At 40.2% G+C, this 26,114-nt stretch overlaps 1 protein-coding gene across 8 annotated transcripts in view; it reads right to left on the bottom strand.

The window, feature by feature from the left end:
* Positions 1-5,533, bottom strand: part of RMND5A (required for meiotic nuclear division 5 homolog A) — a 68,871-nt gene extending 63,338 nt beyond the window's left edge. For 3 of the 8 annotated variants that reach the window (XM_045054532.1, XM_045054531.1, XM_045054530.1), the window contains exon 1: positions 4,741-5,522. In XM_045054532.1, coding sequence (XP_044910467.1) covers positions 4,741-4,882 — 142 coding nt within the window. In that variant the 5' untranslated portion in view covers positions 4,883-5,522. Of the gene's footprint in view, positions 1-4,740 lie in introns of all 8 variants that reach the window. The other 5 variants (XM_045054534.1, XM_045054529.1, XM_045054533.1 and 2 more) reach the window with 5 other exon arrangements.
* Positions 5,534-26,114: the final 20,581 nt, after the last annotated feature.

Below are 26,114 nucleotides of genomic sequence, written 5' to 3'. Positions count from 1 at the left end.
AGGTAGAAGACTAGGTGGTCCAGAAATAAGAAAGAGTAGGAAGGAGATTTCTTAGTGAGTATCCTTTTTTATTATTTGAATTTATACCATTTGAACGTACTACCTACTCAAATAAAATTAAAATTTAGAAAATTCACTTAGACTCATTTTCAGAAACTACATTATAACTGTCTGTAATAGCCTAGAAATAATTTTTTAAAATACTACACACTTTTGACTCTTACAAAGATAGTAATTTTCCAAAATATACTTCAGACACATCATAAATGCTACTCTATTGTTTCAGTCCATTCTCTACTCACCAAATGTGAAATCAGAATACCAGCAAAACATGATATATAGTTCTTTTTTGCTCTCCCTTCCAGAACAGAAGTGCTAGTGGGAAACAAAATGTATTTGCCAAAAGAAAAAAATTGCTAAAAAGCATACAAATAATCACAAGTCAAATCACCAACATTTATCCATACTGTTAATTAAGGGTTGTCCAAAGTATGGTTTCCATACCATTGATGCAAATGGTGACTTCAACTGTATGTGAAACAATATTTTAATAGTTATGAATTTGCTTTTAATAGTTTATTATACCTAGTACACCAAATCAATGACTTCACAAATACTAGTGCTTACAATGAGGCTAAATCTATTTAAGTGAAATCATGAATCTATCTGGGAAAAAAAAGAGTGCGTATGTGTGAGTAAAGTTTGAGAACCACTTGTGCATTACCCAAAGATCAAGGGCTCACCAGGAATGATCACCAAACAGAATCAACCATACTGAATCCTAAACTAGCTCAAACTTCATGCATACGGGGGAACTCATTGAAAAGCTGGTACAACTAAATGATACCAGTGCTCTCCTCTTTCTTAAGAGTTACGGAAATTAAGCAAACCTGAAGTTTAAATAAAGTAAGGGTAAGACTCAGAGCTTGGTACAATCCTTGAACTTCTGGCTAATGACGCTAAAAAATGGTATTCCTTTCCACAGACCTTTCATGTGCTGTGAACAGTCATCTCTAATCCCTTTTACCTCAGATACCTCACTCTGCAGGCTCTGGCTCACTCTCCCATCCTGCAATCTACCACCCTAAGGTTTCCAAGGCAGTTCTAGGGCCTGAAGAAAGCCTTTACAGTCGATCAGTCTCCAGGAAGAGGAATGAGTCAGGCTCCGGCAGAACTTCTGTTTAGTATTCTCTGTGATTCTTTACTGCCTCTTCGCACTTCTGTTACTGCTATGTTGCCCCTCAACCACCAAAACACTGGCCACGACCCAGTCGAAGCCTGCACTTATCTGTCAGAGCCTTATACTCTGAAATTACTCCTCGGTCTCAGGCCTCACATTCCCATTACAAAATTAATTAAAAAAAAAAAAAATTTCCTTCTCCCAGGCTGGACTTGGTGAGGAGTGGATTAAATGGCAGAGCACAAACTAATCCTCCAGGTGTGAGTGACCATCCACCTCACCTTATTCTCCCAAAGGTATCTGAATTAAGAAAAGTGCATTTTAAAAGAAACAGTTAATTAAAGAAAGTTTATATGAAAGAATTCTAGGCTATATAGAGGCAATTTAGAGCAGATGAAAAGAGATTGTAGGGCTCACTGCAGGACTACTGCCAGGCCATCTGCCAGGCAAGCCCCTCTGGGCAGTCTCACAATCTGGAATAAGAGTGATGAGGGTGGACAAGAGTTGTCAATGGGCTTCCTAACTAAACTTCATTTATGCATGATCAGTTCCCACCGCAAACTATCCTAACTGTCCTCCTTTAGTATGGTTTGCTCACTTTAGAAAAAAGACATCTAAACCCAAGAAAATGTAAATCACCCTCAAAAACTATACTGATCCCCTGACTGTAGCCAAAAAGATACTTCCAAATCAGACAGTTACTCTCCATCAGTATGATGCCATGTTGGGGAATCCATATGGTTCCCGAGATTCTACTTTATGCACATTACATTCTTACGAGAATATTATCACAATAACCCCAGAGAGTGAGATCCAAAGCCCTGACAGATGGTCCCAATTGGAGACCCTCTCTCATGTCACAGGAGCCCACAAGATCAATTCCCTAGACAAGCATATTCACTTGAAAATGCAGTTCTAAATTCAGATTTCAGTAGACCTAACTTTAGAAAGGGTATATTTAAGATACAAATGTAATACCCACCACATCCTGAGCAAGGAACATTAGAAATTATCTGCTTTGAAAATTACCATAACCCAGATACCAAAGCATGATGTTTGCCTTCACACCTAAGAACACCATAAGAAAAACCATTCTGTTTTGGAAACTAGACCTGGCACTTGCAGTATTTATTTTTTCTTTTATGTTTCATAACTCCCTTTAGTCACTTGTTCCTATTAATAAAGAATTCAAGAAAATTAAAGAATTGCAATATCAAACTGCAATTTGGTAGACAAGACAGTAAAAAATAGGTTGAAAGTGGAACACAGGCAATTCACCAAGTCAGACTGTTTGAATAGTATGGCACAATCTGTGGCTAATACCCTCAGACCACATATATTCCTTGCAAAGTTAGCTGATACCAAGCAAAAACAATTTGTCTAAAACAAACTCCTGCTCCAGCAATTTCTGGCAATTATCTTATCCGTCCAGGATGGGTCCCAAATTCCCTAAAATGAGGCTTGCGACCACATCCCCTTCAATTAACATCCCCCCCCCTTACAGGAAAGTATTTCACTTTTCATCTTCTCTCTCAAATTCTGCCTATCCATCCCCTCAATCCTGACCTGGTCCCTAAAAAGGAAATGCTCCTTCCACCTCTTCAAGTCTAGACCCTTGACTCATTCTCTTCCTTTCAGCCTTTAAGAAGACATAGATTCCCTGGAACGGATGGACAAGCAGGTGGACACACAAGGGCGCGCGCGCACACACACACACACACACACACACACACACACACACCTCCCACCGCTTTACTTAAACAGCTTTAGGCTTCCCTAAAGTGTAGGCTTCCCTACACTTCTGTGTACACAGTTTTCTCAACTCCCACTAATCTAGTTTATTTGAACTCTATGAAGCTCCAGGCACAGAGGGTCCCTGACTCCCAACGGCCCAATACCAGCTGACCAACTTCTCTTTTTCTAAGCTCCTACCCTTTTCTGTTTCTGCTGGCTCCTCCATGGCCCTCCACTCTCCAAGAGTTCAAGGTGTGGTTAGACCCTGGAGTCTTTCCTCCCTCCAGTCTACATGACTTCCTTCACTCTCCTCTGTAGCAATGATACACCAGGGATCTATATTGGACCTCACTTTCCCCTCAGATTCTAACTATGCATCTTTAGCCACCAGTAAACATTAAGCCCTTGCCTCCATCCTCCTTAGCCCTTCCGCTTTGTCCCACAACCAAATCCACCAGAGCCTTCCCAGGATTCGCACTCAACTCCCACCGCCACTTCACCCTTTACAGGCAGCCATCTAGGTCTGCTTATGTTTCCGCATTAATATTTTAACTCCTATTCCCACTATGGTTGCAGGCTTGCTCCTTCCCCAGAGTTCCAAAGTGACTGCCATGTCCAGAATGGGATGCTATGGACTCCCTTACCATGGGCTAGCACTTGCTCTCAACTGAAAGGAGTCATGAAAGAAGGGCACAGAAGGAAGCAGCAGCTCAGGTGGTGCCCCTGCCTTCACGTCACCTGCCAAAGTCCTGCATTTCACCCCAAATACCAAACTTTCCGTTCCATAAATTTCTGTTCAACCTAGCTGAGAACACTGCCCCAAACTCTTGAATAAGTCCATTAAATAAAATCCTTTTTTGATCAGAAGAAATCACCTCTATGAATACTGCAATTAAAGGTACCAGACCTTCAATGTTATTAAAAAAAACAAAACCAAAAACCCTTCCCAATCAGCTTCCAAAGCAAACTTCGGTCAAGTATCTGCCCCCAGGTCCTAGAGCAATAACAAAATAATCTAGGTAAAACACCTTCTATAGAAAATCTGTTTTCTAAAGGGAAAACAAGTAAAAACCTGACCAGGTAAGGCAAGTCACTAACAACGCGTGCCACAATTTTCTTCAGCAAAGTTGCCTGTTCTTCCTCATGCTACACTAGGAGAGCTGAACAGCTCGATTCAGCTAGCTTCCTAGGAATCAGGTCTGTGCTGCTGCGGAGTTGAAGAGCTGCTTCCTTCCACACAGCAGTCAAATCATGAAGTTGCAGCAGCGGCTGTTCTGTTAACCCGCAGCTAAGAATAACACTCGACTTTCTAATTTTAAAAGAAAGAAAGAAAAGAAAGACAAAAAAAAAAAAAAAAAAAAAAGACTTGGAAAGTAAGTCCCTGGGTCAAGGATCTGGGGCATGAGAAGAGGAAAAAGGGGCTTCCTGCACTGACCCTCTTATCACCCAGACCCTTGGGTCCAACGCAATTAGCGCACCTTCAGCCCGCGGGGACAACCGGAGAGCGCCGGGCTGGGTGAGGGGCGCCCACCTCGGGAGGGCGGCAGTTTGCAGGTGCCACGGACTGGCCACCCACGCGTTTAACCCGGCTGGAACTCGCGGTTCGGGGATGGGTTTCCGGGTGGATCGCGCTCACTCTCAATTGACAACGAGGTCGGGGCAGGTTCGAGGGAAACAGGAGGAAAAGTCACAAGAGGGCTGAGGAGGAGGGGGTCTCCGCGCTTCGGGGGGAGGCGGGGACCCGGCCCTCCAGAGGGCACCCCTGCTGGCCCGCCGGGGCCCGAGGGGCCGGGCCCTGCCCCGCGCGCCCACCCGGGCCGCCCTACCGTGGCTCTGCAGGATCTCGTGCTTGAGGCCGCCGGTGTAGTCGATGAGCTCCTCCAGGCCGCGCTCGCACAGCTGCCCATAGCCCGAGAACTTGTGCAGCACCTTCTCCAGCTCGCGCTCCACCGTCACGCACTGATCCATCCCGGAGGCGGCGGCGGCGCCAGGCTCCCCGGCGCCCGGGTATCCGCAGCCGTTCGGCCCGGGCCCGGCCGAGGCCGCGTCCTGCTCCTCGTCCCCCAGGCGGGCGGCGCGGGCGGCTGAAGCGGCCGAGGCAGCGGGCGCGCTAGCCGCGGCGCCGGGGTAGCCCCGCGCAGCCAGTGCCCGCCTGCCCCATGCCCCCCCCACGGCCCCCGGGAGCGTCGCCGCCGCTCCCGCTTGCTCTCCCCACCCGGCCCCGCGACCCTGGTCCTCACTCGCCGCGTTCGGCTGCCCGCAGCGGCGCCGCCGATTGTTTTTGTTTTCACGGAAACCGACCGATGACCTGGTTCTCCCGGGCGGCACCAAGCGCCGCCGACCCGATGGGGGGGGCAGCCACCCCAGCAAGGGAGAGAGGCGGCGCGGGCCGTACCAAGCGCACACTAGAGGGGGGGCAGCCTGGAGAGCGCGGGCGGAGGAACGCGACGGGCTTCCGCTCGCGCCGCCGCTCTAAAGGTGTGGGCAGTACCACGCGGGTAAGCGTGCGAGGGAGAGGGCGAGGGTGGAGCAAGAACCCAATTGGTCCAAGGAGCTAAATAAGGAACTTTGGAGACAGCCCCGGAGCTTGCAGAGCGCTACAACTACGCTCTCCGTAAACAAGAGGGTGGAAACCGTCCCTAACCACTCCGCCCAGAAACGGGGAAAAAGAACCAATGGGCGCGGAGTATACCTAAGGGACAAACGTCCTCCAATCCCTGACCGAGGCGTAAACCTTCAGCCAATCCGGGTCTAGGGGCCAAACCAATAGTATCGCTGTTGGAGGGGGTGACTTTGGAGTACATACTGGAACCAAGTTGTTTCTGGAAACCCATGAGGGAAAATAAGACAGAGATGAAAAGGTCTGTTTCCTGTAGGAGTTCGCCCAGGTCATAATTTATGTCATCTCCCCATTACTCCTGGGAGCACTGTCATTCCGAAGTTTTGAAGGCTGGACTCGCCGCCCCGGACGAAAAACCGAGCCGGGCGGGGCGGGTGGTGCTGCGGGCGGGAGTCACTGACGACAATTCCAGGCGGAGGTGATGCTGGAGGGCGGGGGAGGAGAGCTGTTTGCTACCCGCGCGGGCCGGCGCCGGGAAGGGCCCGGCGCGACCAACGGTGAAGCCCGGACGCTGGCGCCGCGGGGAGGTCACACTCCCCACCCCCCGCGGGCCTCAACCCCATGGCCCCAAGGCCTGGGACCTCTCCGGACCGGTAACCTCCCCACCGCGCGGACAGGCAGCTTCCCGCGGTGGAAACTCTCGTGGGAGAGTGGCTCCACAGCCTGGCTCCCGCTGTCGGGCGCCTTATTCCATCGATACAAATTGAGTTACCTCCTCTGCGTACATTCTTCCCCGGACTTGCCGAGGTGCCTCCAACCTTGGCCTGTATCCCCTGGTTCACTAAGCTTCAGTGGCGCAAACGTTACCTTTCCTCCAAAAGCCATGTTAGTAAATTGCTTCAGAGCCTCTGCATTTACCCTTTCCTTTGACCGTACACCTTTCTCATCCTGAAGTTCTCAGCTCACTTGTCCCCTGAGGAGGGCCCTCTCCCTGACCACTAATAAAGCCTCTACCTTCCCACACTCCTCCGTGGCTGTATCATCTTAATCATATTTATTATGCTATCAAGTGTATCCCCAGTTTTCGTATTTGCACCCCATTTATTAAAAGTTTAAATGATCTGGTTCATTTATCCGTTTACTTTTCTCCTGCACCTCTCCAGTAAATCTCTATAAAGGCAAGGCTTGCCTGTCTTTTTCCTGGCCCAGGAACAGTGCCTGGCAACGTAGTAGGGATTTTTTTTTTAATTTAAATTAAGGTGAAATATTTTTGTGTTTCAATTTCCTTTTTTTATAACTTGCAAATAATTGGAATTAATACTTAATTGGATTCTTGGGAAATTGAGATAATAGATCAAAACACTTGTAGTAAGCACGCAATAGCCACATGATAAATGGTGGTGGTGGTTGTTACTATTGTCAGTTCCCAGGTGTAAATCTGGGATGGCAACCTAAAATGCAATCAGGTTGGTGTAGTCCCCAATCCTTCCATTCATTTCTTGGTGATTCTCAAGGGCAGCCCCAGACTGCTGTTATATATCTCCTTTCTCCTCCCCACCTAACCCATTTAACTTTCTCTTTCTTGACAGATGGCCCTGATTGCAGTATCACTGAGAAGATAAAAAAACATTCAGCTCCAGCATCCTCTGCCACTCTTCTCAAAGTATTTCTGTCTGCACCATCAATTTTGTGAACTGTTGTCAAGTACCTGGAGGAACAGGAGCCTCTTTTCCCTTCTAAGTTGCCAACCCTTGGCCTGCTGGCTTCATCTCACCTCTGTTCAGATATTCTTCCCCTGCTTTGCACTGGGTTCCTCCTTTCTGCTTTCAGACTGAATGGAACTCGCCTATCTGGGGAGTTGGGGTGGGGGGGGGGGCGGTGAGGGTGGAGGTAATCTTTATTTATCCCTTTCCAAGCTGTTTCCCTTTTTCTCTCATTCCTTTCACAGCCAAAATGCCCAGACAAATCCTTCACACTTGTTCCTCCCTTTTCTCCAAGGATCTCCTTGATAAGCTCGGTCACCTTTTTCACAGTGGTTTTTTTTTTTTCCCTTGACCTCACTGCAATGCAAGAAAATTATGACTCACTTCCACTTGTAAAATTCTCCCTTGACATTGCCCTAGTATGGTTCAGTCACCCTTTCTTCCTTGCTGGCTCTTGTTTCTCATTTAGCCCTCTGGGTGGGTGGGCATTTGCCCCAGGTTCTATTCTCAACCTTCTTGTTTCTCTTTACCTGCTGTCCTGGGACAACATATTACAATTGCCCATCTCCAGCCTTGATCTGCTTCATAAACTCTAACTTCACATTCCCTCCAACCAGTAAGACATCATCGTCCAGAGGACTCATTACCTCTAGTCAGCATGTCAAAAAATATTGATACTTCCCTTCAAAATCAACTTGTCTCCCTTTTACTCAGTTTTTGTCCGCATTACCTTGACTCCCAGGTACGACTGCCACTTTTCCATTCTCGTCTTTAATTCACCTATAGGACTCTCAAAAATCTTTTCTTTATCAGATTCGTCAACTCCACTAATGTGTTTCCATTGCCACCTATCTTGCCAAGATCGCTTTGCTAAGTCAACTGCCTTCATTCACCCCAGAATCCTTGGTGTTCCCCAGGATTTTGTCCTCATCAGTATCTCTAGGGATACAGATTGTCTCCTCCCTTTTTCAATTCACCCTCTACATGTAGTCAGATGTCACGTTCTATTGAATCTAACTTCCTAATGTCCTAATGAGGCTTTTTAACTTCCACATTCTCATCATCAGTACCTCAGAGATATTTCCAAGATTATAATTGCTTCTTTTACCCCTACGGTGATATCAAATAAATCTTCATTCCCCTAAAAAGATTGTTATAATAATTGAGATATAATCCATCTATCGCACTCAACATAATGCCTGACCCACAGTAAGAGCTATTATTATACACTGATCAGATATAATCATACAAATACCAAATCATGTTGTACACCTGAAACTAATATAATGTTACATATCAATTATACCTCAATTTAAAAAGAAATAACCAATTGCTCCCATTTCCTGCAGCTCCAAGTCCTAACTCTAAGCTGCATCTACACTGGTCTGCCCGGTGTAGTAACCCATCACAATCCCCCCATCCAAACACTGGACGTTTTCACATTTTCAATGTGAAGTAAGCACAGTTCATGTTTTTTTCTTCTCCCGGAATGCCTTTCTTTGTCCTCAGCCATTCAAATCTTCCCCCTTTCTTCAAGTAACAAGACAAGTCCTACTTTATTGGTACCTTCTAGATCTTGGCTTGCACTCTTCGATATGGTAAGTCACCAACTCTATGTAAACTTTTTAAATTAAATAAAACTAAAAATTCAGTTCCTCGGTTGTACAGGCAGCATTTCAAGTACTCAGTAACTACATGTGGCTAAGGGCTTCTGTTCTAATCAGTATAGAGTGAACACTATCATCACGGTAGAAAGTTATATTGAACAGTGCTGATCTAGACCATGACCACAGTGGAGTTACCAGCCTGCTTCAGGACTGCTATAGGACTTCTCTGTGTTAAGTCATTTAATTCATAAGTGCATAGTGCTCTTTTCTTGGTTAACTTTTCCAATATGTTCCTTGTTTACTCAATTAGATTGTTAGCTCCTAGGTCGGGGCTAATGTTTCTTTTTTATTTAATCAGAATAGAAAAGGTGTTTTAGGTGTTAAAGGAAAGAGCATAAATAAGAGAAGAGGCTTCAAATTTAACCAAGGAGAGAAAAATAGTACTTGTAAGGGCAGAGATCTTTATGTTCCCTCTTTAGTTTGTATTGGCCCTTCCTACCCAGTGCATAATTGCTTTAAGCCTATACCTTGATTTCTCAGAGTAGGATCTCTAGAAGCAAGAGGGGAAAAAAATCAGTTTTCAGAACAACTGCAAATTATTTATCTATGGTTGCATTTTTACCACACAACAAAAAAGAATTCACACACAAGGCACCTGGGTGGCTTAGTCCATTGAGCATCCGACTTCAGCTCAGGTCATGATCTCACGGTTCGTGAGTTTGAGCCCCATGTCAGGCTTTGCACTGACAGCACAGAGCCTGGTTTGGATTCTCTGCCTCCCTCTCTTTCTGTCCCTCCCCCACTTGTGTACACTCTCTCTCAAAGATAAAGAAACATTAAAAAAAAATTCACATACAAACACAAACAAAAACCCCACTCTAGTATCAAATGGACTCCTGCCCCACTTATTCTGTTCAATCTGGAGAACCTCTCATTTACAATCATTCTGGACTTTGGTCTTTCCCTTCACTTTAAATTGGATTCTCTGTAACATTTAAGTAAACATGAATGAAAAGAAAGGGAAAATGTATACCCTTCGTCTTCTGACCAAAACACATATTCATTGTAAAGAAATAAGAAAAAAAATACATAAATATTTTGTGATCTCATGAAATCACAGAAGCCAGAAAAAAATGTTTTACATTTGGGGTGAATTTCCAGAATTTTTCCTGTGTGTGTACATATACCCATATGTGCATTCTCATAAAAGATAGCTCTTTTTATATATATTTTGTAAACTGCTTTTGTTGTACACTTAACATTTCTCTAAGGAAAAAAAAAGTTCTTAGAACTGCTTTTGTTTTTTTGAGTAATCTCTACACCCAACATAGGGCTTGAACTCATGACCCCAAGATCAAGAGTCATACACTCTTCTGACTGACCCAGCCAGGTGCCCCAGAACTGCTTTTGACATCCTTTGAAATGTTTAATAGCTGTTGCACATAACTAGAGCTTAGCACTCACCCTTATTCAACATATCTCATATATATTTTTTCATTCTCATTTATACTTAAAAACCTGAAATTACACAAAGGCAAGATAGAGAAAGTCAAGGGGTACATGGGTGGCTCAGTTAGTTAAGCATCTGACTCTTGATTTTGGCTCAAGGCATGATCTCACAGTCATGGGATCAAGCCACACATTGGGCTCTGCGCTGACAGCGCGGAACCTGCTAGGGATTCTGTCTCTCCTCTCTCTGCCCCTCCCCTGCTCAGGCTCTGTCTCTCAAAATAAATAAATAAACTTAAAACAATATGAGAAAAAGTCAAAATTTCATCTTTCAGATTTAAGACTATTTTTAAAAACTGCTTTAAAAATGTACTTTCATGAAAAATACACTTAAGAAAGATTGTTTCTAATCATAATCATAAAGACCTTGTAGAAAAGATCTTGCTAATTTACTGACTATTGTAGCTCATGGTTAATATAAAAGTAAGAGTAAACTGACAAAATGGATAATGAAATACTGAATTACAAAAAATATTCCTTCTCATCACTTAAAAAAAGTCAATGTTCATCATTTTCAAGCTAAAAAAACTCTCCACACATTGCTGGAAATTGTTACTAAGACCACTTTAATAAGTAGGTAAAAGTACCACGACAAGCAAAAAATATCCTTGTGAATGTTTTCCACTTCTTTTACGTCTCCTTTGTGGTTTGGGGCACATTGCCACTTAAATGCCTGTCTGCTGGCTGGTTAGATGATACTCGCCTGCCATTATGACCTACTGTTAGGAATTGGATGGGCAGTGTTGACAATGACTTGTCTTCTGTATCCACCACCCCCTTCTTTCAACCCCACTAATGTTTGTAACAGACTGCCTCTCTCACCAGCAAAACTTCTCCAGTGTAGCCTTCATTGCTTCCGGGAGCCAGGACACTTGTAATTTGTTGTCCACCAAGTAAGCTACCCCCCCATAGATCTCTGTGAGGATGGTGTGCAGGCATTGCCCTCATTCATGGGGACCAACCTTTAGGGAAGTATTTATACCTTTTGTACCTGTCCCCACCTCCCCAGATGTTATTGGCCCAAATCTTTTTCTTTCTGGAATCTGGGGTGTCTTTCTGTACTTTATTTCCTGCTCGCTCTTTTGTATGCTTTACCAGGTGTAGCAGGAAGGGTGCTAACACTGTAACTCTGAAGTAATTCATTCAACCCCTCCCAACCTAAGTTTCCTTATCTATAAAATGAGAAGCTTGAAATAGATGACCTTTTAGGTCCTTCCAGTTTTAAAATTACAGAGATGCCGATGTTTATTAAGCAACATGTGAGGTGTGTGACACAACCAAACAGGAATGAACAGATGCACCCTCTCTGCTTTTGAAAGCTTTGAGTCTGAATCATTATTTCCTCATTATGGAAATGCAGTGGGTTTTTTTTTTTTGCTTTATTTAGCCCTAATTATAATAATAGCTACCATTTATTGAGTACTTACCATATGCCAGGCACTTTGCTTTAAATATGTGATTATCCAAAGCAACCTTTTGAAGTAAATATTATTACAGTTATCCCCATTTTACAGATGAAGAAACTGAGGTGTAGAGGGGTTAAGTAATTTCTCCGAGATTACACAAATAAGACATGGTGGAACTGGAATTTGAATTTGAATCTGTCTGACTCCATAGCCCACAAGCCACTATGCCCCCAAAAAGCAAAGTTATGCTTTGTGATTATTTGTTAAGCACAGGATTTCTACTACAACAAAGGGTCATTTACCCTAGGTAGTGTGGTTTGGTATCAGGAGCTCAGGACTAAGAGTCACAAAAATTGTAACACTTCTACTTACCAACCTTAGGCAAGAACCTTAACCAAACAGCCTTTATTTTTTTTAATACCAATATCTGCTCTACCTACCTTGTAATATTGTTGAGAGTAATATTTATATTTATGAAGTGATATGAATATATAGTAAATATACACTTAACCAGTAAATTGAGTGTGTGTATACACATATATGTATATACACGTATATATGTATACACACACTCATATTTACTGGTTAAGTATATATGTATATATGTATACAATATATATATGTATACAAAGCATTCTGTAAACTATTAAGCCCCATAAAAACTTAAGGTATTGTTATTTCTTCGTTTTATGTATGCATTTGATTCATCTATTTAGGTATCTTCCTGTGCATCTGTTCAGTGCAGAGTCTAGGCTGTAAATTGCTACAATACAAGATTCATGACTTTTGACAACCTGGGGAGATTCTAGGTAGTAAACTAAGCAAATATTTAAAAATGGCCTTTGGGGCACCTGGGTGGCTCAGTTGGTTAAGCGTCCAACTTCGGCTCAGGTCATGATCTTGCAGTTCACAAGTTCAAGCCCCACGTCGGGCTCTGTGCTGACAGCTCGGAGCCTGGAGCCTGCTTTGGATTCTGTCTCTCTCTCTCTCTCTCTCTCTCTCTCTCTCTCTCTCCCCCCCACTCATGCTCTGTCTCTCTCTCTCTCTCTCTCTCTCTCTCTCAGAAATAAAGAAATATTAAAAAAAAATAAAAATAAAAATGTCCTTTTAAGGAGACTTCCAGTTCAACTGACATGAAGTAATCCCATTCCTCTGGGTTTCCCTAAAAAACCCTAGACATGGCACAAAAACTAAGCACAGTAATATTTAGGAAGGTAAGAAGGTAAGGAGAAGTTGGGCTGCATAGGAATCTGGAGACTTGAGGAATGACACAATGGTAAGTTTCCCAGTTTCCGTATTTCCTCTCATATCTCAGAGCACTATAAAATCCTCCAACCCAACACTATGAATGAGCACAGGCAATAAAAGCTCAGCCTGTTCTCCCTAGCCAAAGGATAGAAAAAAGAGTGGCCTAACAAAGGAAAGCCTTATTGGCAATTTTGTCCTAAAGTCAAAGACAGAAAAGCTACATGGTTTTCAGCAGAGCTGAGCAAACAAGGAGTTAATTTTCCATTCGACCTTTCATAATACATGGACATGAGAGGCAGCATTCCAGTTCCCCTGCAGGATGGTTTTGGCATAGCTGGAGTGGGGAGCTGACCTTCCACCTCCTGCCTGGCAAATGCAGGTGGTGCTCCATTTTCCCCAGCAGGTGGTATCAGCAGATTGGTAGGGGAGCTGAGTTTATGCCCCCACTCAGATGCAACAAGACAGTGGGGGTTGGTGCCCCACTTTCACTGGGAAGTTGTCAATGGAGTAAGGGGAGAGCTGAACTCCTACCCCTCCCATTTGCAACAAGGCAGTGTGAGTCAGTGCTCCACTTTTGCCAAAGTGGGGTTGGCAGGGCTCAGAGAGAAGCTAAGCATACACACCCAGCAGCCCATGTGCTAAGTCTCAACAGGGGACTTCCTGCTTTAAAAATAAATTCATAAATAATTGATTAAAAAGGATCTAGAGCTTTATAATATAATACAGTAAAATCTTAGATTGAAAGTAACTTGTTCTGCAAGTGTTCTGCAAGATAAACAAATATTTCTAATAATTTTTAACTTGATAAACGAGCAATGTCTTGCAATACGAGTAGTACGTGATGCCAAACATCACATGATCGCAACTGAGCAATTTTCCTCTCTCTCTCTCTCTCTCTCACTGCGGGATTGTGGGTGATTGCTAATGAAATGTCACATTTCTGCGAAATCCTCAAGAGGAGGCAAAAATCCTCATTGGATACATTCGTTGTTAAATTTACACAAAAAGAAAAAATTCTATTCAGCCAATAGATAGCAGTAATTCCTTTAGTGATAGTGAAAGTTGTTCTACACAATAACCCTCCTCTCTCTTGTCTCCCTCACACCAGCCACAAAGGTTTTCAAAGGTAAGTGCAGATTAATTTGTTTATTTTTCTTTATATTTTATATTTTTGCTATTATTTTATATTAAATCATATAATTTTTATATGAATATTTTTGGGTTGTAGAATGTATCATCTGAGTTTCCATTTCTTATGGGGAAATTAGCTTTGATATACAAGTGCTTTGGATTACAAGCATGTTTCTAGAACGAATTATGCTTGCAAACCAAGGTTTTACTGTATCCAAAATGTCTAAGATTTAAAAAAAAGAAAAAAAAATCACTCATCCAAGAATGAAGAAAATCACAACGTGAATGAATGAGAAAAGACAATCAATAGATGCTAATAATGAGATAAATCAAATGTTGGAATTGCCTGATAATTATGTTAAAGCAGCTATCATGAAAATGCTTCATCAATCATTTACAAATACTTTTGAAACAAATTGAAAATAAATATTACAGCAAAGAAACAGAAAGTATAAAAAAACTAAATGAGGGACGCCTGGGTGGCTCAGTCAGTTGAGTATCTGATTCTTTTGTTTGTTTATTTATTTTTGAGAGAAATAGAGCACAAATGGGAGAGGGGCAGGGAGAGGGGGAGACACAGAATCCAAAGCAGGCTCCAGGCGCTGAGCTGTCAGCACTGAGCCAGATGCGGGTTCAAACTCACAAACTGTGAGATCATGACCTGAGCTGGAGTTGGACACTTAACTGACTGAGCCACCCAGGCATCCCTTGACTCTTGCTCTCAGCTCAGGTCTTGATCTCAGGGTTGTGAATTCAAGGCCCACGTTGGGCTACACGGCATGAAGCCTACTTAAAAACAACAAAACAAAACAAAACAAAACAAACCAGCAACAACTAATTAGAAATTATAGAACTGAAAGATACATGAGTAAAATTTAAAAAAAACCAAAACCATAAGAGCTCAGTAATAAAGTGAGGATAAGAGAGTTTAGAATCAGTGAACTTGAGGAACAGACCAATGGAACTTACTCAAGCTGAACTATTGGAGAAAATAGTCTGGAATAAAATTAATGGAATCTTAGGGACTTTGAGATATATAACTTAAAAAAAAAAGTAGCAATCATATCATTATCACCAGAGGAGAAAGAGAAGAACTAAAAAACTATTCAAAGAAATAATAGTTGAAAACTTTCTAACTTGGCAAAATACATAAACCTACAAATTTAAGAAGTTATTTCACAAAAAAAGACAAACCCAAAGAAATCCACTCCAAAACATACAATTAAACTTCTGAAAACTAAACACAGAGAAAATATTTTGAAAGCAGCCAGCAAGAAATAACTTTACTTATAGAGGAACACCAATATGAAACACAGCAGATTTCTTACCTGAGGTTCTGTGGAGGCCAGAAGGAAGTGGCACAATATTTTTCAAATATTAAAAGGACTGTCAACCCAGAATCCTATACCCAGTGAAATATTCTTCAATAATGAAAGAGAAATCAATTTTATTAATTTTTAGTTTATTTTTATTTTTAAAGTTTATTTATTTTGAGAGACAGAGCACAAGCTGGGGAGGGGCAGAGACAGAGAGGGACAGATGATCCCAAGCAGGCTGTGCACTGACAGCAGTGAGCCCAATAACCGTGAAATCATGACCTGAGCAGAAGTCAGAGACTTAACCAACTGAGCCACCCAGGCACCCCAAAAAGAATATTTTCTAAACAGAAAGACAATGATAAAAGAAGGAAACTTAGAACACCAGGAAGAAAGAACACAATAAGCAAAAATATTGCTGTATACAATAGACTCTGCTTGAGTTTTATAAATTTCTAAGTTTACAGTTGCAAAAATTATAACACTATTTTATGTGGTTCTAAATGTATGTAAAGTAGGGGCACTTGGGTGGCTCAGTCAGTTAAGCGTCCGACTTCACCTCAGGTCATGATCTCATGGTCGGTGGCTTCAAGCCCCACGTCAGGCTCTGTGCTGTTAGTTCAGAGCCTGGAGCTTGCTTCAGATTCTGTCTCCCTCTCTCTCTGTCCCTCCCCCACTCACTCTCTCTCTATCAAAAAATGAATAAACAGCAAACTATATATATATATATATATATATATATATATGTACATATATACATATATGTACATTTAAATGTATGTAAAGTAAATGTTTAACACAATTATAAACAGGGAGGGTATTTTTTACCTGTTGTATAGTTTTTTTGGTGATTGCTCTAGGTATTACAGTATATATACATATCACAGTCTACTGGTGTCATCATTTTACCAGCTCAAGTATAGAAGCCTTAACTCCCTTTATGTCTCTGCCCTCCCTGTTTATAATTGTCTTAAGTATTTACTCTACATACATTTAGGGGCACTTGGGTGGCTCAGTTGATTAAACATTTGGTTCTTGGTTTCAGCTCAGGTCATGATCTCACAGTTTGTGATTTAGAGCCCTGCATCAGGATCTGCACTGACAGCATGGAGCCTGCTTGGAATTCTCTGTCTCCCTCTCTCTCTGGCCCTCCCCTGCTCTCTCTGTATCTCTGTCTCTCTAAATAAATAAATAAATAAATAAATAAATAAATAAATATTTTTTTAAATACTAAAAAAAATAAAATAAAAAATACTATAGACAAAGGGGAAGTGGGGAGTTACTGTTTAAGTGGTACAGAGTTTCTGTATGAGATGAAAGATTCTATAAATGGGTAGTGGTGATGGTTGCACAACATTGTGAATGTACTTAATGCTCCTGAATTACACACTTAGAAATGTTTAAAAATGGTAATTTTTATGTTATGCATATTTTACCAACAAGGAAAAAATAGGTAAATTTAAAAAACACTATAGAAGTGCCAATCAATTTTGCAATATATCAGTGTTTCAAATCAACACGTTGTACACCTTAAACTTACACAATGTTGTATGTCAATTATATCTCAATAAAGTTGGGGAAAAACACTATAGATAAATTAGAATTTTCAAAAATGTTCAAGTAACTAACATGATGGCAGGAAAAAAGAAACTACAGAAATGGAAAACAGTGCACACAGAAAACAAATAAAATGGCACAATTAAGTTGTATCATATCAATAATTACATTAAATATTAATAGTCTAGTATACCAATTAAAGGGTAAAATTGGAAGAATGATTTAAGAACATGGCCTAACTGTATGATGTCTACAATAAGGTCATTTCAAGTACAATGATAGAGGCAAGTTAAATGAAAAGGATTTAAAAAGATACATCATACAAATGTTAAAGGAAAACATGAGTGACTATATTAATATCACATATAGAAGACTCAAGAACAAAGAAAATTATCAGAGATAGAAATGGCCATATTGTGATAAAAGGGTCAGTTCACCAAGAAGATGTGGCAATTCAAAATATGCATGCACCAGACAACAGAGCCGCAAATAAAATGTGAAACAAAAACTGATAGAACTAAAATAGGTAAATTCACAATAATAGTTGGAGACCTCAACACCCTTCTCTCAACAGCTGGTAGAACAACTAGACAAAATCAGCATGATATAACAGAACTCAACACCAACAACCAGTAGGATCTGGTCAACATTTATAGAATACTTCACCCGATAATAGCTACATACATATTCATATCAAGTGCTCATGGAACACATACCATAATAGATCATTTCCTGGGCCATGAAGCAATTCTCACTCAACTTAAAAGAAATGAAATTAAAAACAAAAAGATGAAATCATACCGACTATGTTGTCCAACCACAATGGAATCAAACTAGAAATAAGTAACAGAAAGATAACAGGAAAATCTCCAAACACTTGGAACTAAGCACACTTCTAAATAATGCATAGGTCAAAGAAAAAGTCTCACCTCAAAGAACTAGGAAAAGAAGTGCAAAACAAACTCAAAGCAAGCAGAGAAAGGAAATAATAGATATAAAAGCCGGCAGCAATAAAAGTGAAAATAGGAAAACAATAGAGAAAATCTATAAAAGAAAATTAACCTCTAGCAAGATTGACAAAGAATAAAAGAGGCATGACACTAATTATAAATACCAGGAATGAAACAGGGAATATCACTACAGACCCTGTAGACATTAAAAAGATAACAAGGAAATACTACTACAACTGTATACATATAAATAGTTCCTCAAAAAAACAACTACTGCAACTCACTCTATATGAAATATATTATTTGAGTAGTCCTAAGGCTATTAAGGAAATTGAATTCATAATTTTGAAACTCTCAAAAAAGAAATCTCTAGACTCACATGGTTTCACTGGAGAATTCTGCCAAATCTTTAAAGAGTAATTAATGCCAATTCTATACAATCCCTTCCAGTTTAAAATATGAGATGATGAATACTTTACAATTCATTCTGTGAAGCTAGTATTACCCAGACACCAAAACCAGATAAAGATAGTAAGCCAAAAGAAAACTATAGACCAATATCTCTCATGAGCTTAGTTGCAAAAATGCTCACAGAATAGTAAATTGATTCCTGCAATACATAAAAAGATTTATATATCATAATGTAGAGGGGTTTATTTTAGGAATACAAGGTGGGTTGAATGTTCAAAAATCAACTAATGTAATCAACCATATCAACAGGTTAAAGAAGAAAAATCATATGATCGTATCAATTGATGCAGAAAAGGCATTTGGTAACATCCAACATCCATTCATGATTAAAAGCCTTAGTAAGCTAAGCATAAGGGGGGAATTCCTCATCTTGTTAAAGAAAGACTATAAAAACCTACAGCTAATGTCATAACTACTGGTGAAAGGTTAAAAAGACTGAATACTTCTCCCTAAGATGTCCTAGAATGTCCACTCTCACCACCTAGTGAAGCGACAGGAAGTGCTAGCCAGTTCAGTAAAGCAAGAAAGAGAAATTGGAAAGGAGGAAATAATACTGTCCCTATTTGCCAATAACATTAGTGTCTATGTAGAAAATTCCAAGGGATCTACACACACACATACACAGTCCCAAAACTTAATAACTAAGTTCAGCAAGGTCACAAGATGCAAGATTAACACACAAAATCCAATTATATTTCAATATACTAACAACATTAGTTGAGGAAACAAATTAAAAACAATGACATTCATAATTGCTTCCAAAGAAAAATGCTTAGGTGTAAATCTTATGAAACATATACAGGGTCTATATTCTGAAAATTATAAAATACTGATGAAAGAAAAATACCTAAATAAATGGATAAATATACTGTATTCATAAATTGAAAGAGTCAAGATGTCAACTCCCAAATTGATTACTATAGATTTAATGCAATTCTGATTAAAATCTCAGCAAGGTATTTTGTAACATAGGCAATTTTGCTGTAAAATTTATATATAAAGGTGTAGGAACCTTTATATATAAAGGTGTAGCTAAAACCTTTATATATAAAGGTTTATAAACCTTTATATATAAAACCTTTATATATAAAGGTGTAGCTAAAACAACTTTCAAAAACAATAAAATGGGAGGAATCACTCTATGCAATGTTAAATCTCAGTGTACAGTGACAGCAATCAAGACTGTATGGTATTGGCACAGGGATAGACACAAAGATCAATGGAATAGAATAAAGAACCCAGAAGTAGGCTGACACGAATATACCCAAGTGATTTTTAACAAAGGTGCAAAAGAAATCAATAGAGGAAGAATAGCCTTTCAGCAAATAGAGTCGTAAAGTATTTTGAGCATTCATAGCCGCCCCTTCCCCCCCCCCCCCCCAATAACCTTGATATAAGTCTCACAGTTTTTACAAAAATGTTATCAGGCCACCTGGGTGGTTCAGTCAGTTGAGCATCTGACTCCTGGTTTTGGCTCAGGTCATGATCTCATGATCCAACCCTGTGTTGGGTTCTGCGCTGACAGTGTAGACCCTACTTGGGATTCTCTCTCCCTTTCTCTTTGCCCCTCCTCTCTCTCTCTCTCTCTCTCTCTCTCTCTCTCTCTCTCTCTCTCTCTCAAAATAAATAAACATTTAAAAAAATCCCAAAACAGATCACTGACTTAAATGTCAGACAATACAAAATTTAAAACTTAAAAAAATAGGCAAAAATCATCGGGACTTAGGGCTAAGCAAAGAATTTTTAGATTTGACACCAAAAGCACAAAACATAAAATGAAAAATTGATTAAGTTGAATCTCATCAAAATTAATAACTTTTGCTCTGTGAAACATCCTGTAAAGAGAATGAAAAAGACAACTATAGACTGAGAGAATATATTTGCAGACCACTTATCTGCCAAAGAACTTGTATCTGAGTATATAAAGAACTCTCAAAACTCAACAGTAAAAAACCAAACAATCTAATCAGAAAAAAGCAAAGGACATGAACATAATTATCACTGAAGAGGGTATACAGACAACAAATAAGCACATAAAAAGCTGTCCAACAATCAGTAACAATTAGCAAAATAAGAATTTAAACAATAATACCACTACACACCTGTTAGGATGGCTAAAATAAAATATAGTGATATACCAAATGCAAGTAGAGATGCAGAGAAACTGGATCACTCATACATTGCTGATGGGAATGTAAAAAGATACAGCCATTCTTCTGAAGCAGAGTTTGGCAGTTTCATACAAAACTAAACCTGCACTTGCCATGTAACCCAGAAATTGCACTTTTGGGGCATTTGTCCCAGAGAAATGAGAACTTATGTTCACACAAAAACCTGTACACAAATGCTCACAGAAGTTTTATTTGTGTTAGCCCCAAACAGGAAACAACACCAATGTCCTTCAACAGGTGGCTGGTTAAAAAACAAAAACAAAAACAAAAAATGTGGTACAGTCATACCATAGCATACTCCTCAGCAATAAAAAGGAATGAACTATTAAACATGCAACATCCTGAATGAATCTCAAGGGAATTATACTGGAGTGTGGGGAAGCCAGTCTCAAAGTTTCCTTTTATATCACATTCTTGAATAATGAAATTCTAGAGATGGAGAACAGATTTTGAATGTTGCCAGGGATTAGGGATAGTAGGAGGGACAGGCTGGCTGTGGCTACAAAAGAATAATATGAGGGATCTTTGCGATGGAAATCTTCTGTCTCTTGATTGTGGTAGCCACACAATTCTACATATGTAATAAAATTGCATAGAAGCTTGCCTGTGCACACACACACACAAGTGCATATAAAACTGGTGAAAACTAGAGGAGAAAGCAGGAAAAAAACCTCTCTGGCCTTAGCCACAGCAATTTCTTACTTGACACATCTCCAAAGGCAAGGGAATTAAAAGCAAAAAATGAACTATTGGGACCTCATCAAGATAAAAAGCTTCTGCACTGCAAAGGAAACAATCAACAAAACTAAAAGGCAACCGACAGAATGGGAAAAGATATTTGCAAATGACATATCAGACAAAGGGCTAGTATCAAAATCTATAAAGAACTCACCAAACTCCACACTCGAAAAACAAATAATCCAGTGAAGAAATGGGCAGGAGGCATGAATAGACACTTTTCTAAAGAAGACATCCAGATGGCCAATAGGCACATGAAAAGATGCTCAACATCACTCCCCATCAGGGAAATATAAATCAAGACCACACTGAGATATCACCTTACCCGGGTCAGAGTGGCTAAAATGAACAAATCAGGAGACTATAGATGCTGGAGAGGATGTGGAGAAACAGGAACCCTCTTGTTCTGTTGGTGGGAATGCAAACTGGTGCGGCCACTCTGGAAAACAGTGTGGAGGTTCCTCAAAAAATTAAAAATAGATCTACCCTATGACCCAGCAATAGCACTGCTAGGAATTTACTCAAGGGATACAGGAGTGCTGATGCATAGGGGCACTTGTACCCCAATATTTATAGCAGCACTCTCAACAATAGCCAAATTATGGAAAGAGCCTAAATGTCCATCAACTGACGAATAGATAAAGAAGTTGTGGTTTATATATACAATAGAACACTACTTAGCAATGAGAAAGAATGAAATATGGCCTTTCGTAGCAACGTGGATGGAACTGAAGAGTGTTATGCACTCTCTGAAATAAGTCAGGCAGAGAAAGACAGATTCCATATGTTTTCACTCTTATGTGGATACTGAGAAACTTGACAGAAGACCATGGGGGAGGGGAAGGGGAAAAAAAAGTTACAGAGAGGGAAGGAGGCAAACCATTAAGAGACTCTTAAATACTGAGAATAAACTGAGGGTTGATGGGGGGCGGCGGGGAGGGGAAAGTGGGTGATGGGCCTTGAGGAGGGCACCTGATGGGATGAGCACTGGGTGTTGTATGGAAACCAATTTGACAATAAATTTCATATTTAAAAAAAAACTGGTGAAAACTGAATAATTCTATGGATTGTAGCAGTGTTAATTTTTGGTTGCGATATTGCACTATGCAATATCTTTCTGCATTATTTCTTATAACTGCATGTGAATCTACAGTATCTCAAAAAAAAATTTTAATTGGCCTTTTGAGGTAATTATGATGATGAAGGGGGAAAGGCACCACTCCTTTTATGTCCATAATTTTTTTGTTTATTATTTATTTTTGAGACAGAGAGAGACAGAGTGAACAAGGGAGGGTTAGAGAGAGAGAGGAAGACACAGATTCTGAAGTAGGCTCCAGGCTCTGAGCTGTCATCACAGAGCCCGAGTCGGGGCCCAAACCCAAGAACCACGAGATCATGACCTGAGCCGAAGTCAGACGCTCAACCGACTGAGCCACCCAGGCATCCCCTATGTCCGTAATTATTATATCTACAGCCACGTCTCTTTGTTTTTACTTTTACTTTGGTTTACTTTTTCCAATGATTGATTCTGAGTTATGTTTTTTTAATTATTTTTTATTTTTTATTTTTTTAATGAGTTATGTTTAATCCCCCTTTTTCTCTCCTGTCCATTATCCTGTCAAATAATTAATACATCATTTGGATCTGATGCAAGATTATTTAGAGTTACATTTCAGTATAAAGACTTGTGTTTCTCAAACCTATGACTGATCTTCCTCATCATCCCAAAGGCAGGGAGAGCATTATGGTTGTTGGGTACTCTTCAATAGCACATGGGAGGTGTGTAAAAAGCGTGCTTTTGTTGCTACAAAAGACAAATGCCTCCATTACTAATTCTCTAAATCACTTTGAGTGTTGAAACCAATGGGGATATTTTTCTGCTCAACTCATTCTGAGCTCCTGCCTTTGCCCTTGGTTGAGAATCAGGCATTATTCTTTCTAAAAAGAGTAAAGGCTTACTAGAATTCAGAGAGTGTAGCGTTTATCAATAGAAATAAAGGTCAGAATATGAAGAAGACCACATAATTGATTACAAACATTTGAAAGGAATAGTAACATATATCCTTGGCAAGTACAGTGTTGTTTTTGCCCCCCTACCTTAGCCTATGCCATTCCAATCTGTCTGGAATGACTTCTTTCCAGAAGGCATTTTGCTTAAGTGTCTGTGAATCCTTCTGATCCCTTTATCCTATAGATACAATCATTCCTTATGCTGTACTTCTTCTATAAAGAGTACCTACTTCTATATAAGTATGTATATAAGATGGAAAGAGGTACAGTACAGTGATTAAGAACTTGAACTCTGAAGCAAAAACAAAACACTCAAACCAAACCAGGTTTGAATCCCAGCTCCACTAGCTGTGTGACAGTGAGCAAGGTATTTAACCTCTTGTTGCTTTAATTTCCTCATCTATAAAGCGGCATGGGAGTTTACCTCATAGAGTTATTGTAAGGATTAAATTAATGTATGTAAAATGCTTACTAAAGTACCTGGCATATAATAAGCACTACATAAATGTTAACTGTTATCTTCATTTTCATGTTTATTTTACTTAATTAGACCATAATCTACTTGAGGGGAGTGTAAGTTATCTATTGCTATATTCAAATTATTCCAAAACTTAATGGCTAAAACAACAAACATGATCTCATGGTTTTTGTGGGTCAGGAATTCAGCAGCAGCTAGTTGAGTCCTCTGGTTCAAGGTTTCTTATAAGGCTGTAATCAAGATGTTAGCTGTGCTGGTAGTGTAGTTATCTGAAGGCTCAGCTATGCTGGTGATGTAGTTATTGGAAGGCTCACATGGTTGCTAGCATGATTAAATTCCTCATAGATTGTTGGACTGAGCCCTCAGTTCCTCAGAGGCCACCCTTGGTTTCTTGCCACTGGCCCTCTCCATAGGGGCTGCTCACAACATGTCAGTGGCTTCCATCAAATGAACAAGTTGGAGAAGGTGACCAAGACAGAAGTCACCCTATTTTTATAACCTGACCTCAGAAGTGACATCCCTCACCTTTCCTGCATTGTTTTTAGAAATGAGTCACTAGGTCTAGCCCACATTCAAGGTGAGGGGATTACACAAGAGCAAGGCTAAGAGGAGGCAGGAATCATTAGGATCCAACTTAGAGGCTGCCTCCCAATTATTCCCATTCCTCCCACGTGCAAAATATACTCATTGCCTCCCAATGTTCCCAAAAGTCTCATCCCAATATAGGCAGGGACTATATTTTATTCATATTTGTAACTACAGCCACCTTTTTTTACTGATTTGAGCAAAAGAAAAAGGGTATTCTTTTGGGGAATGAAAGAAAAGTGGAGAACCTCATGTCACTAAAACTTAAGCTATATGAATAAAATTCTATAAATAGGGGTGCATGGGTGGCTCAGTCAGTTAAGCGTTCAACTCTTGGTTTTGGCTTAGGTCACAGATCTCAAGAACTGTGAGACTGAGCCCCACATCAGGCTCTTTGCTTACAGTGCAGAGACTGCTTAGGATTGTCTCTCTCTCTTTCTGCCAAAATAAAATAAATAAATAAATAAGCAAACATTTTTTAAAATAATAAATAAAATTCTATTAAAAATGTAATAAAGAACAAGATTTTTCTTAGCTGATATTTTGAATGCCCTGAAATTTTTGGAGAATTTAATAACTACAGATATTTTAAGGATTCATCATTTTATTTCATTTCCATGTTTGGTTTGAATGTGAAGATATTTCAAGAGATCAGAAGGTAAAACCTAATCTTGCATCTTAAATTTATGTAAGCTCATTCATATACTCCTTATCTTCTCTGTTTACAGTTGGATTCATGATAGCAAGGGATGTAGCTATTTTAAACTCTTTTTTCCGAATAAACTCCTGATCATGGATGTCCAATAAGGTACAACTAACTAAAACGCATCATTGCATTGAGATAGAACTTTTCTCATCCAGCCATATCTAGGGCATTCCTCCAATCTCTAACTATAGGTGCATTAATCTGTGAAGTGGAAGGAACATAGTAGGTATATGCCATACCAGGTGACTCTGTCTCTATCTCTCTTCTCATCATGCACATGTTTCTGAGGCATAAGCAAAACCACAAAACCAACTGCTTTGCCCTGGAGCCTCTCCTTAGATCTTCAACAGCCTGTTGAAGCAGGACATTTGGAGAAGGGACAGGGGGAGGGTATTTTTCCTTTTAAAGAGCTGAGTTCAATGCCCGTGAGGAAAACCAGAGGAATTGAACCTGGTGGACGAGGTGTATATTTAAATGGCAAAATGATTAAAATCTATTTTTCTTGTTTTTTTTTTATTTTACCAGTCCAGTGGGCCAAAAAACATATTTTTCTCTTTAAAAACTCTGGGATTTTAAGGGTGCCTGGTTGGCTCAGTCAGTTAAGTGTCCAACATCAGCTCAAGTCATGATCTCATGGTTCATGAGTTCGAGCCCTGCCTCGGGCTCTGTGCTGACAGCTCAGAGCCTAGAGCCTGCTTCAGATTCTGTGTCTCCCTCTCTCTCTGCCCCTCCCCTGCTCACACTCTGTCTCTCTCTCTCTCAAAAATAAATAAACATTAAAAAAAATGTTTTTAAACTACTTCCTAGCATGAACTTTCAGTTCTGGTCTAAATCAGTCTCATTTTCTCTTCTCACACCATTCTTGCTCTTGTCCCCACCCGTCTGCCAATCTAATACAATTCTCCCAATCCCCTGAAGTCTGATCCTATGCTTCAGACCCCAGCTGATTTTTCCTTAAAGCCTCCCTACATCAGGAGAGCTGTCCTGGATCTCCCTTCTGTGGATTTCTCTTATAGATAGAATTTTCAGTGCTTAATTTTTTTCCCTAACCTAA

The sequence above is a fragment of the Felis catus genome, chromosome A3 (genome assembly GCF_018350175.1).
Source record: "Felis catus isolate Fca126 chromosome A3, F.catus_Fca126_mat1.0, whole genome shotgun sequence".
Taxonomy (NCBI): Eukaryota; Metazoa; Chordata; class Mammalia; order Carnivora; family Felidae; genus Felis; species Felis catus.
This window is presented reverse-complemented; position numbering and strand designations above follow the sequence as displayed.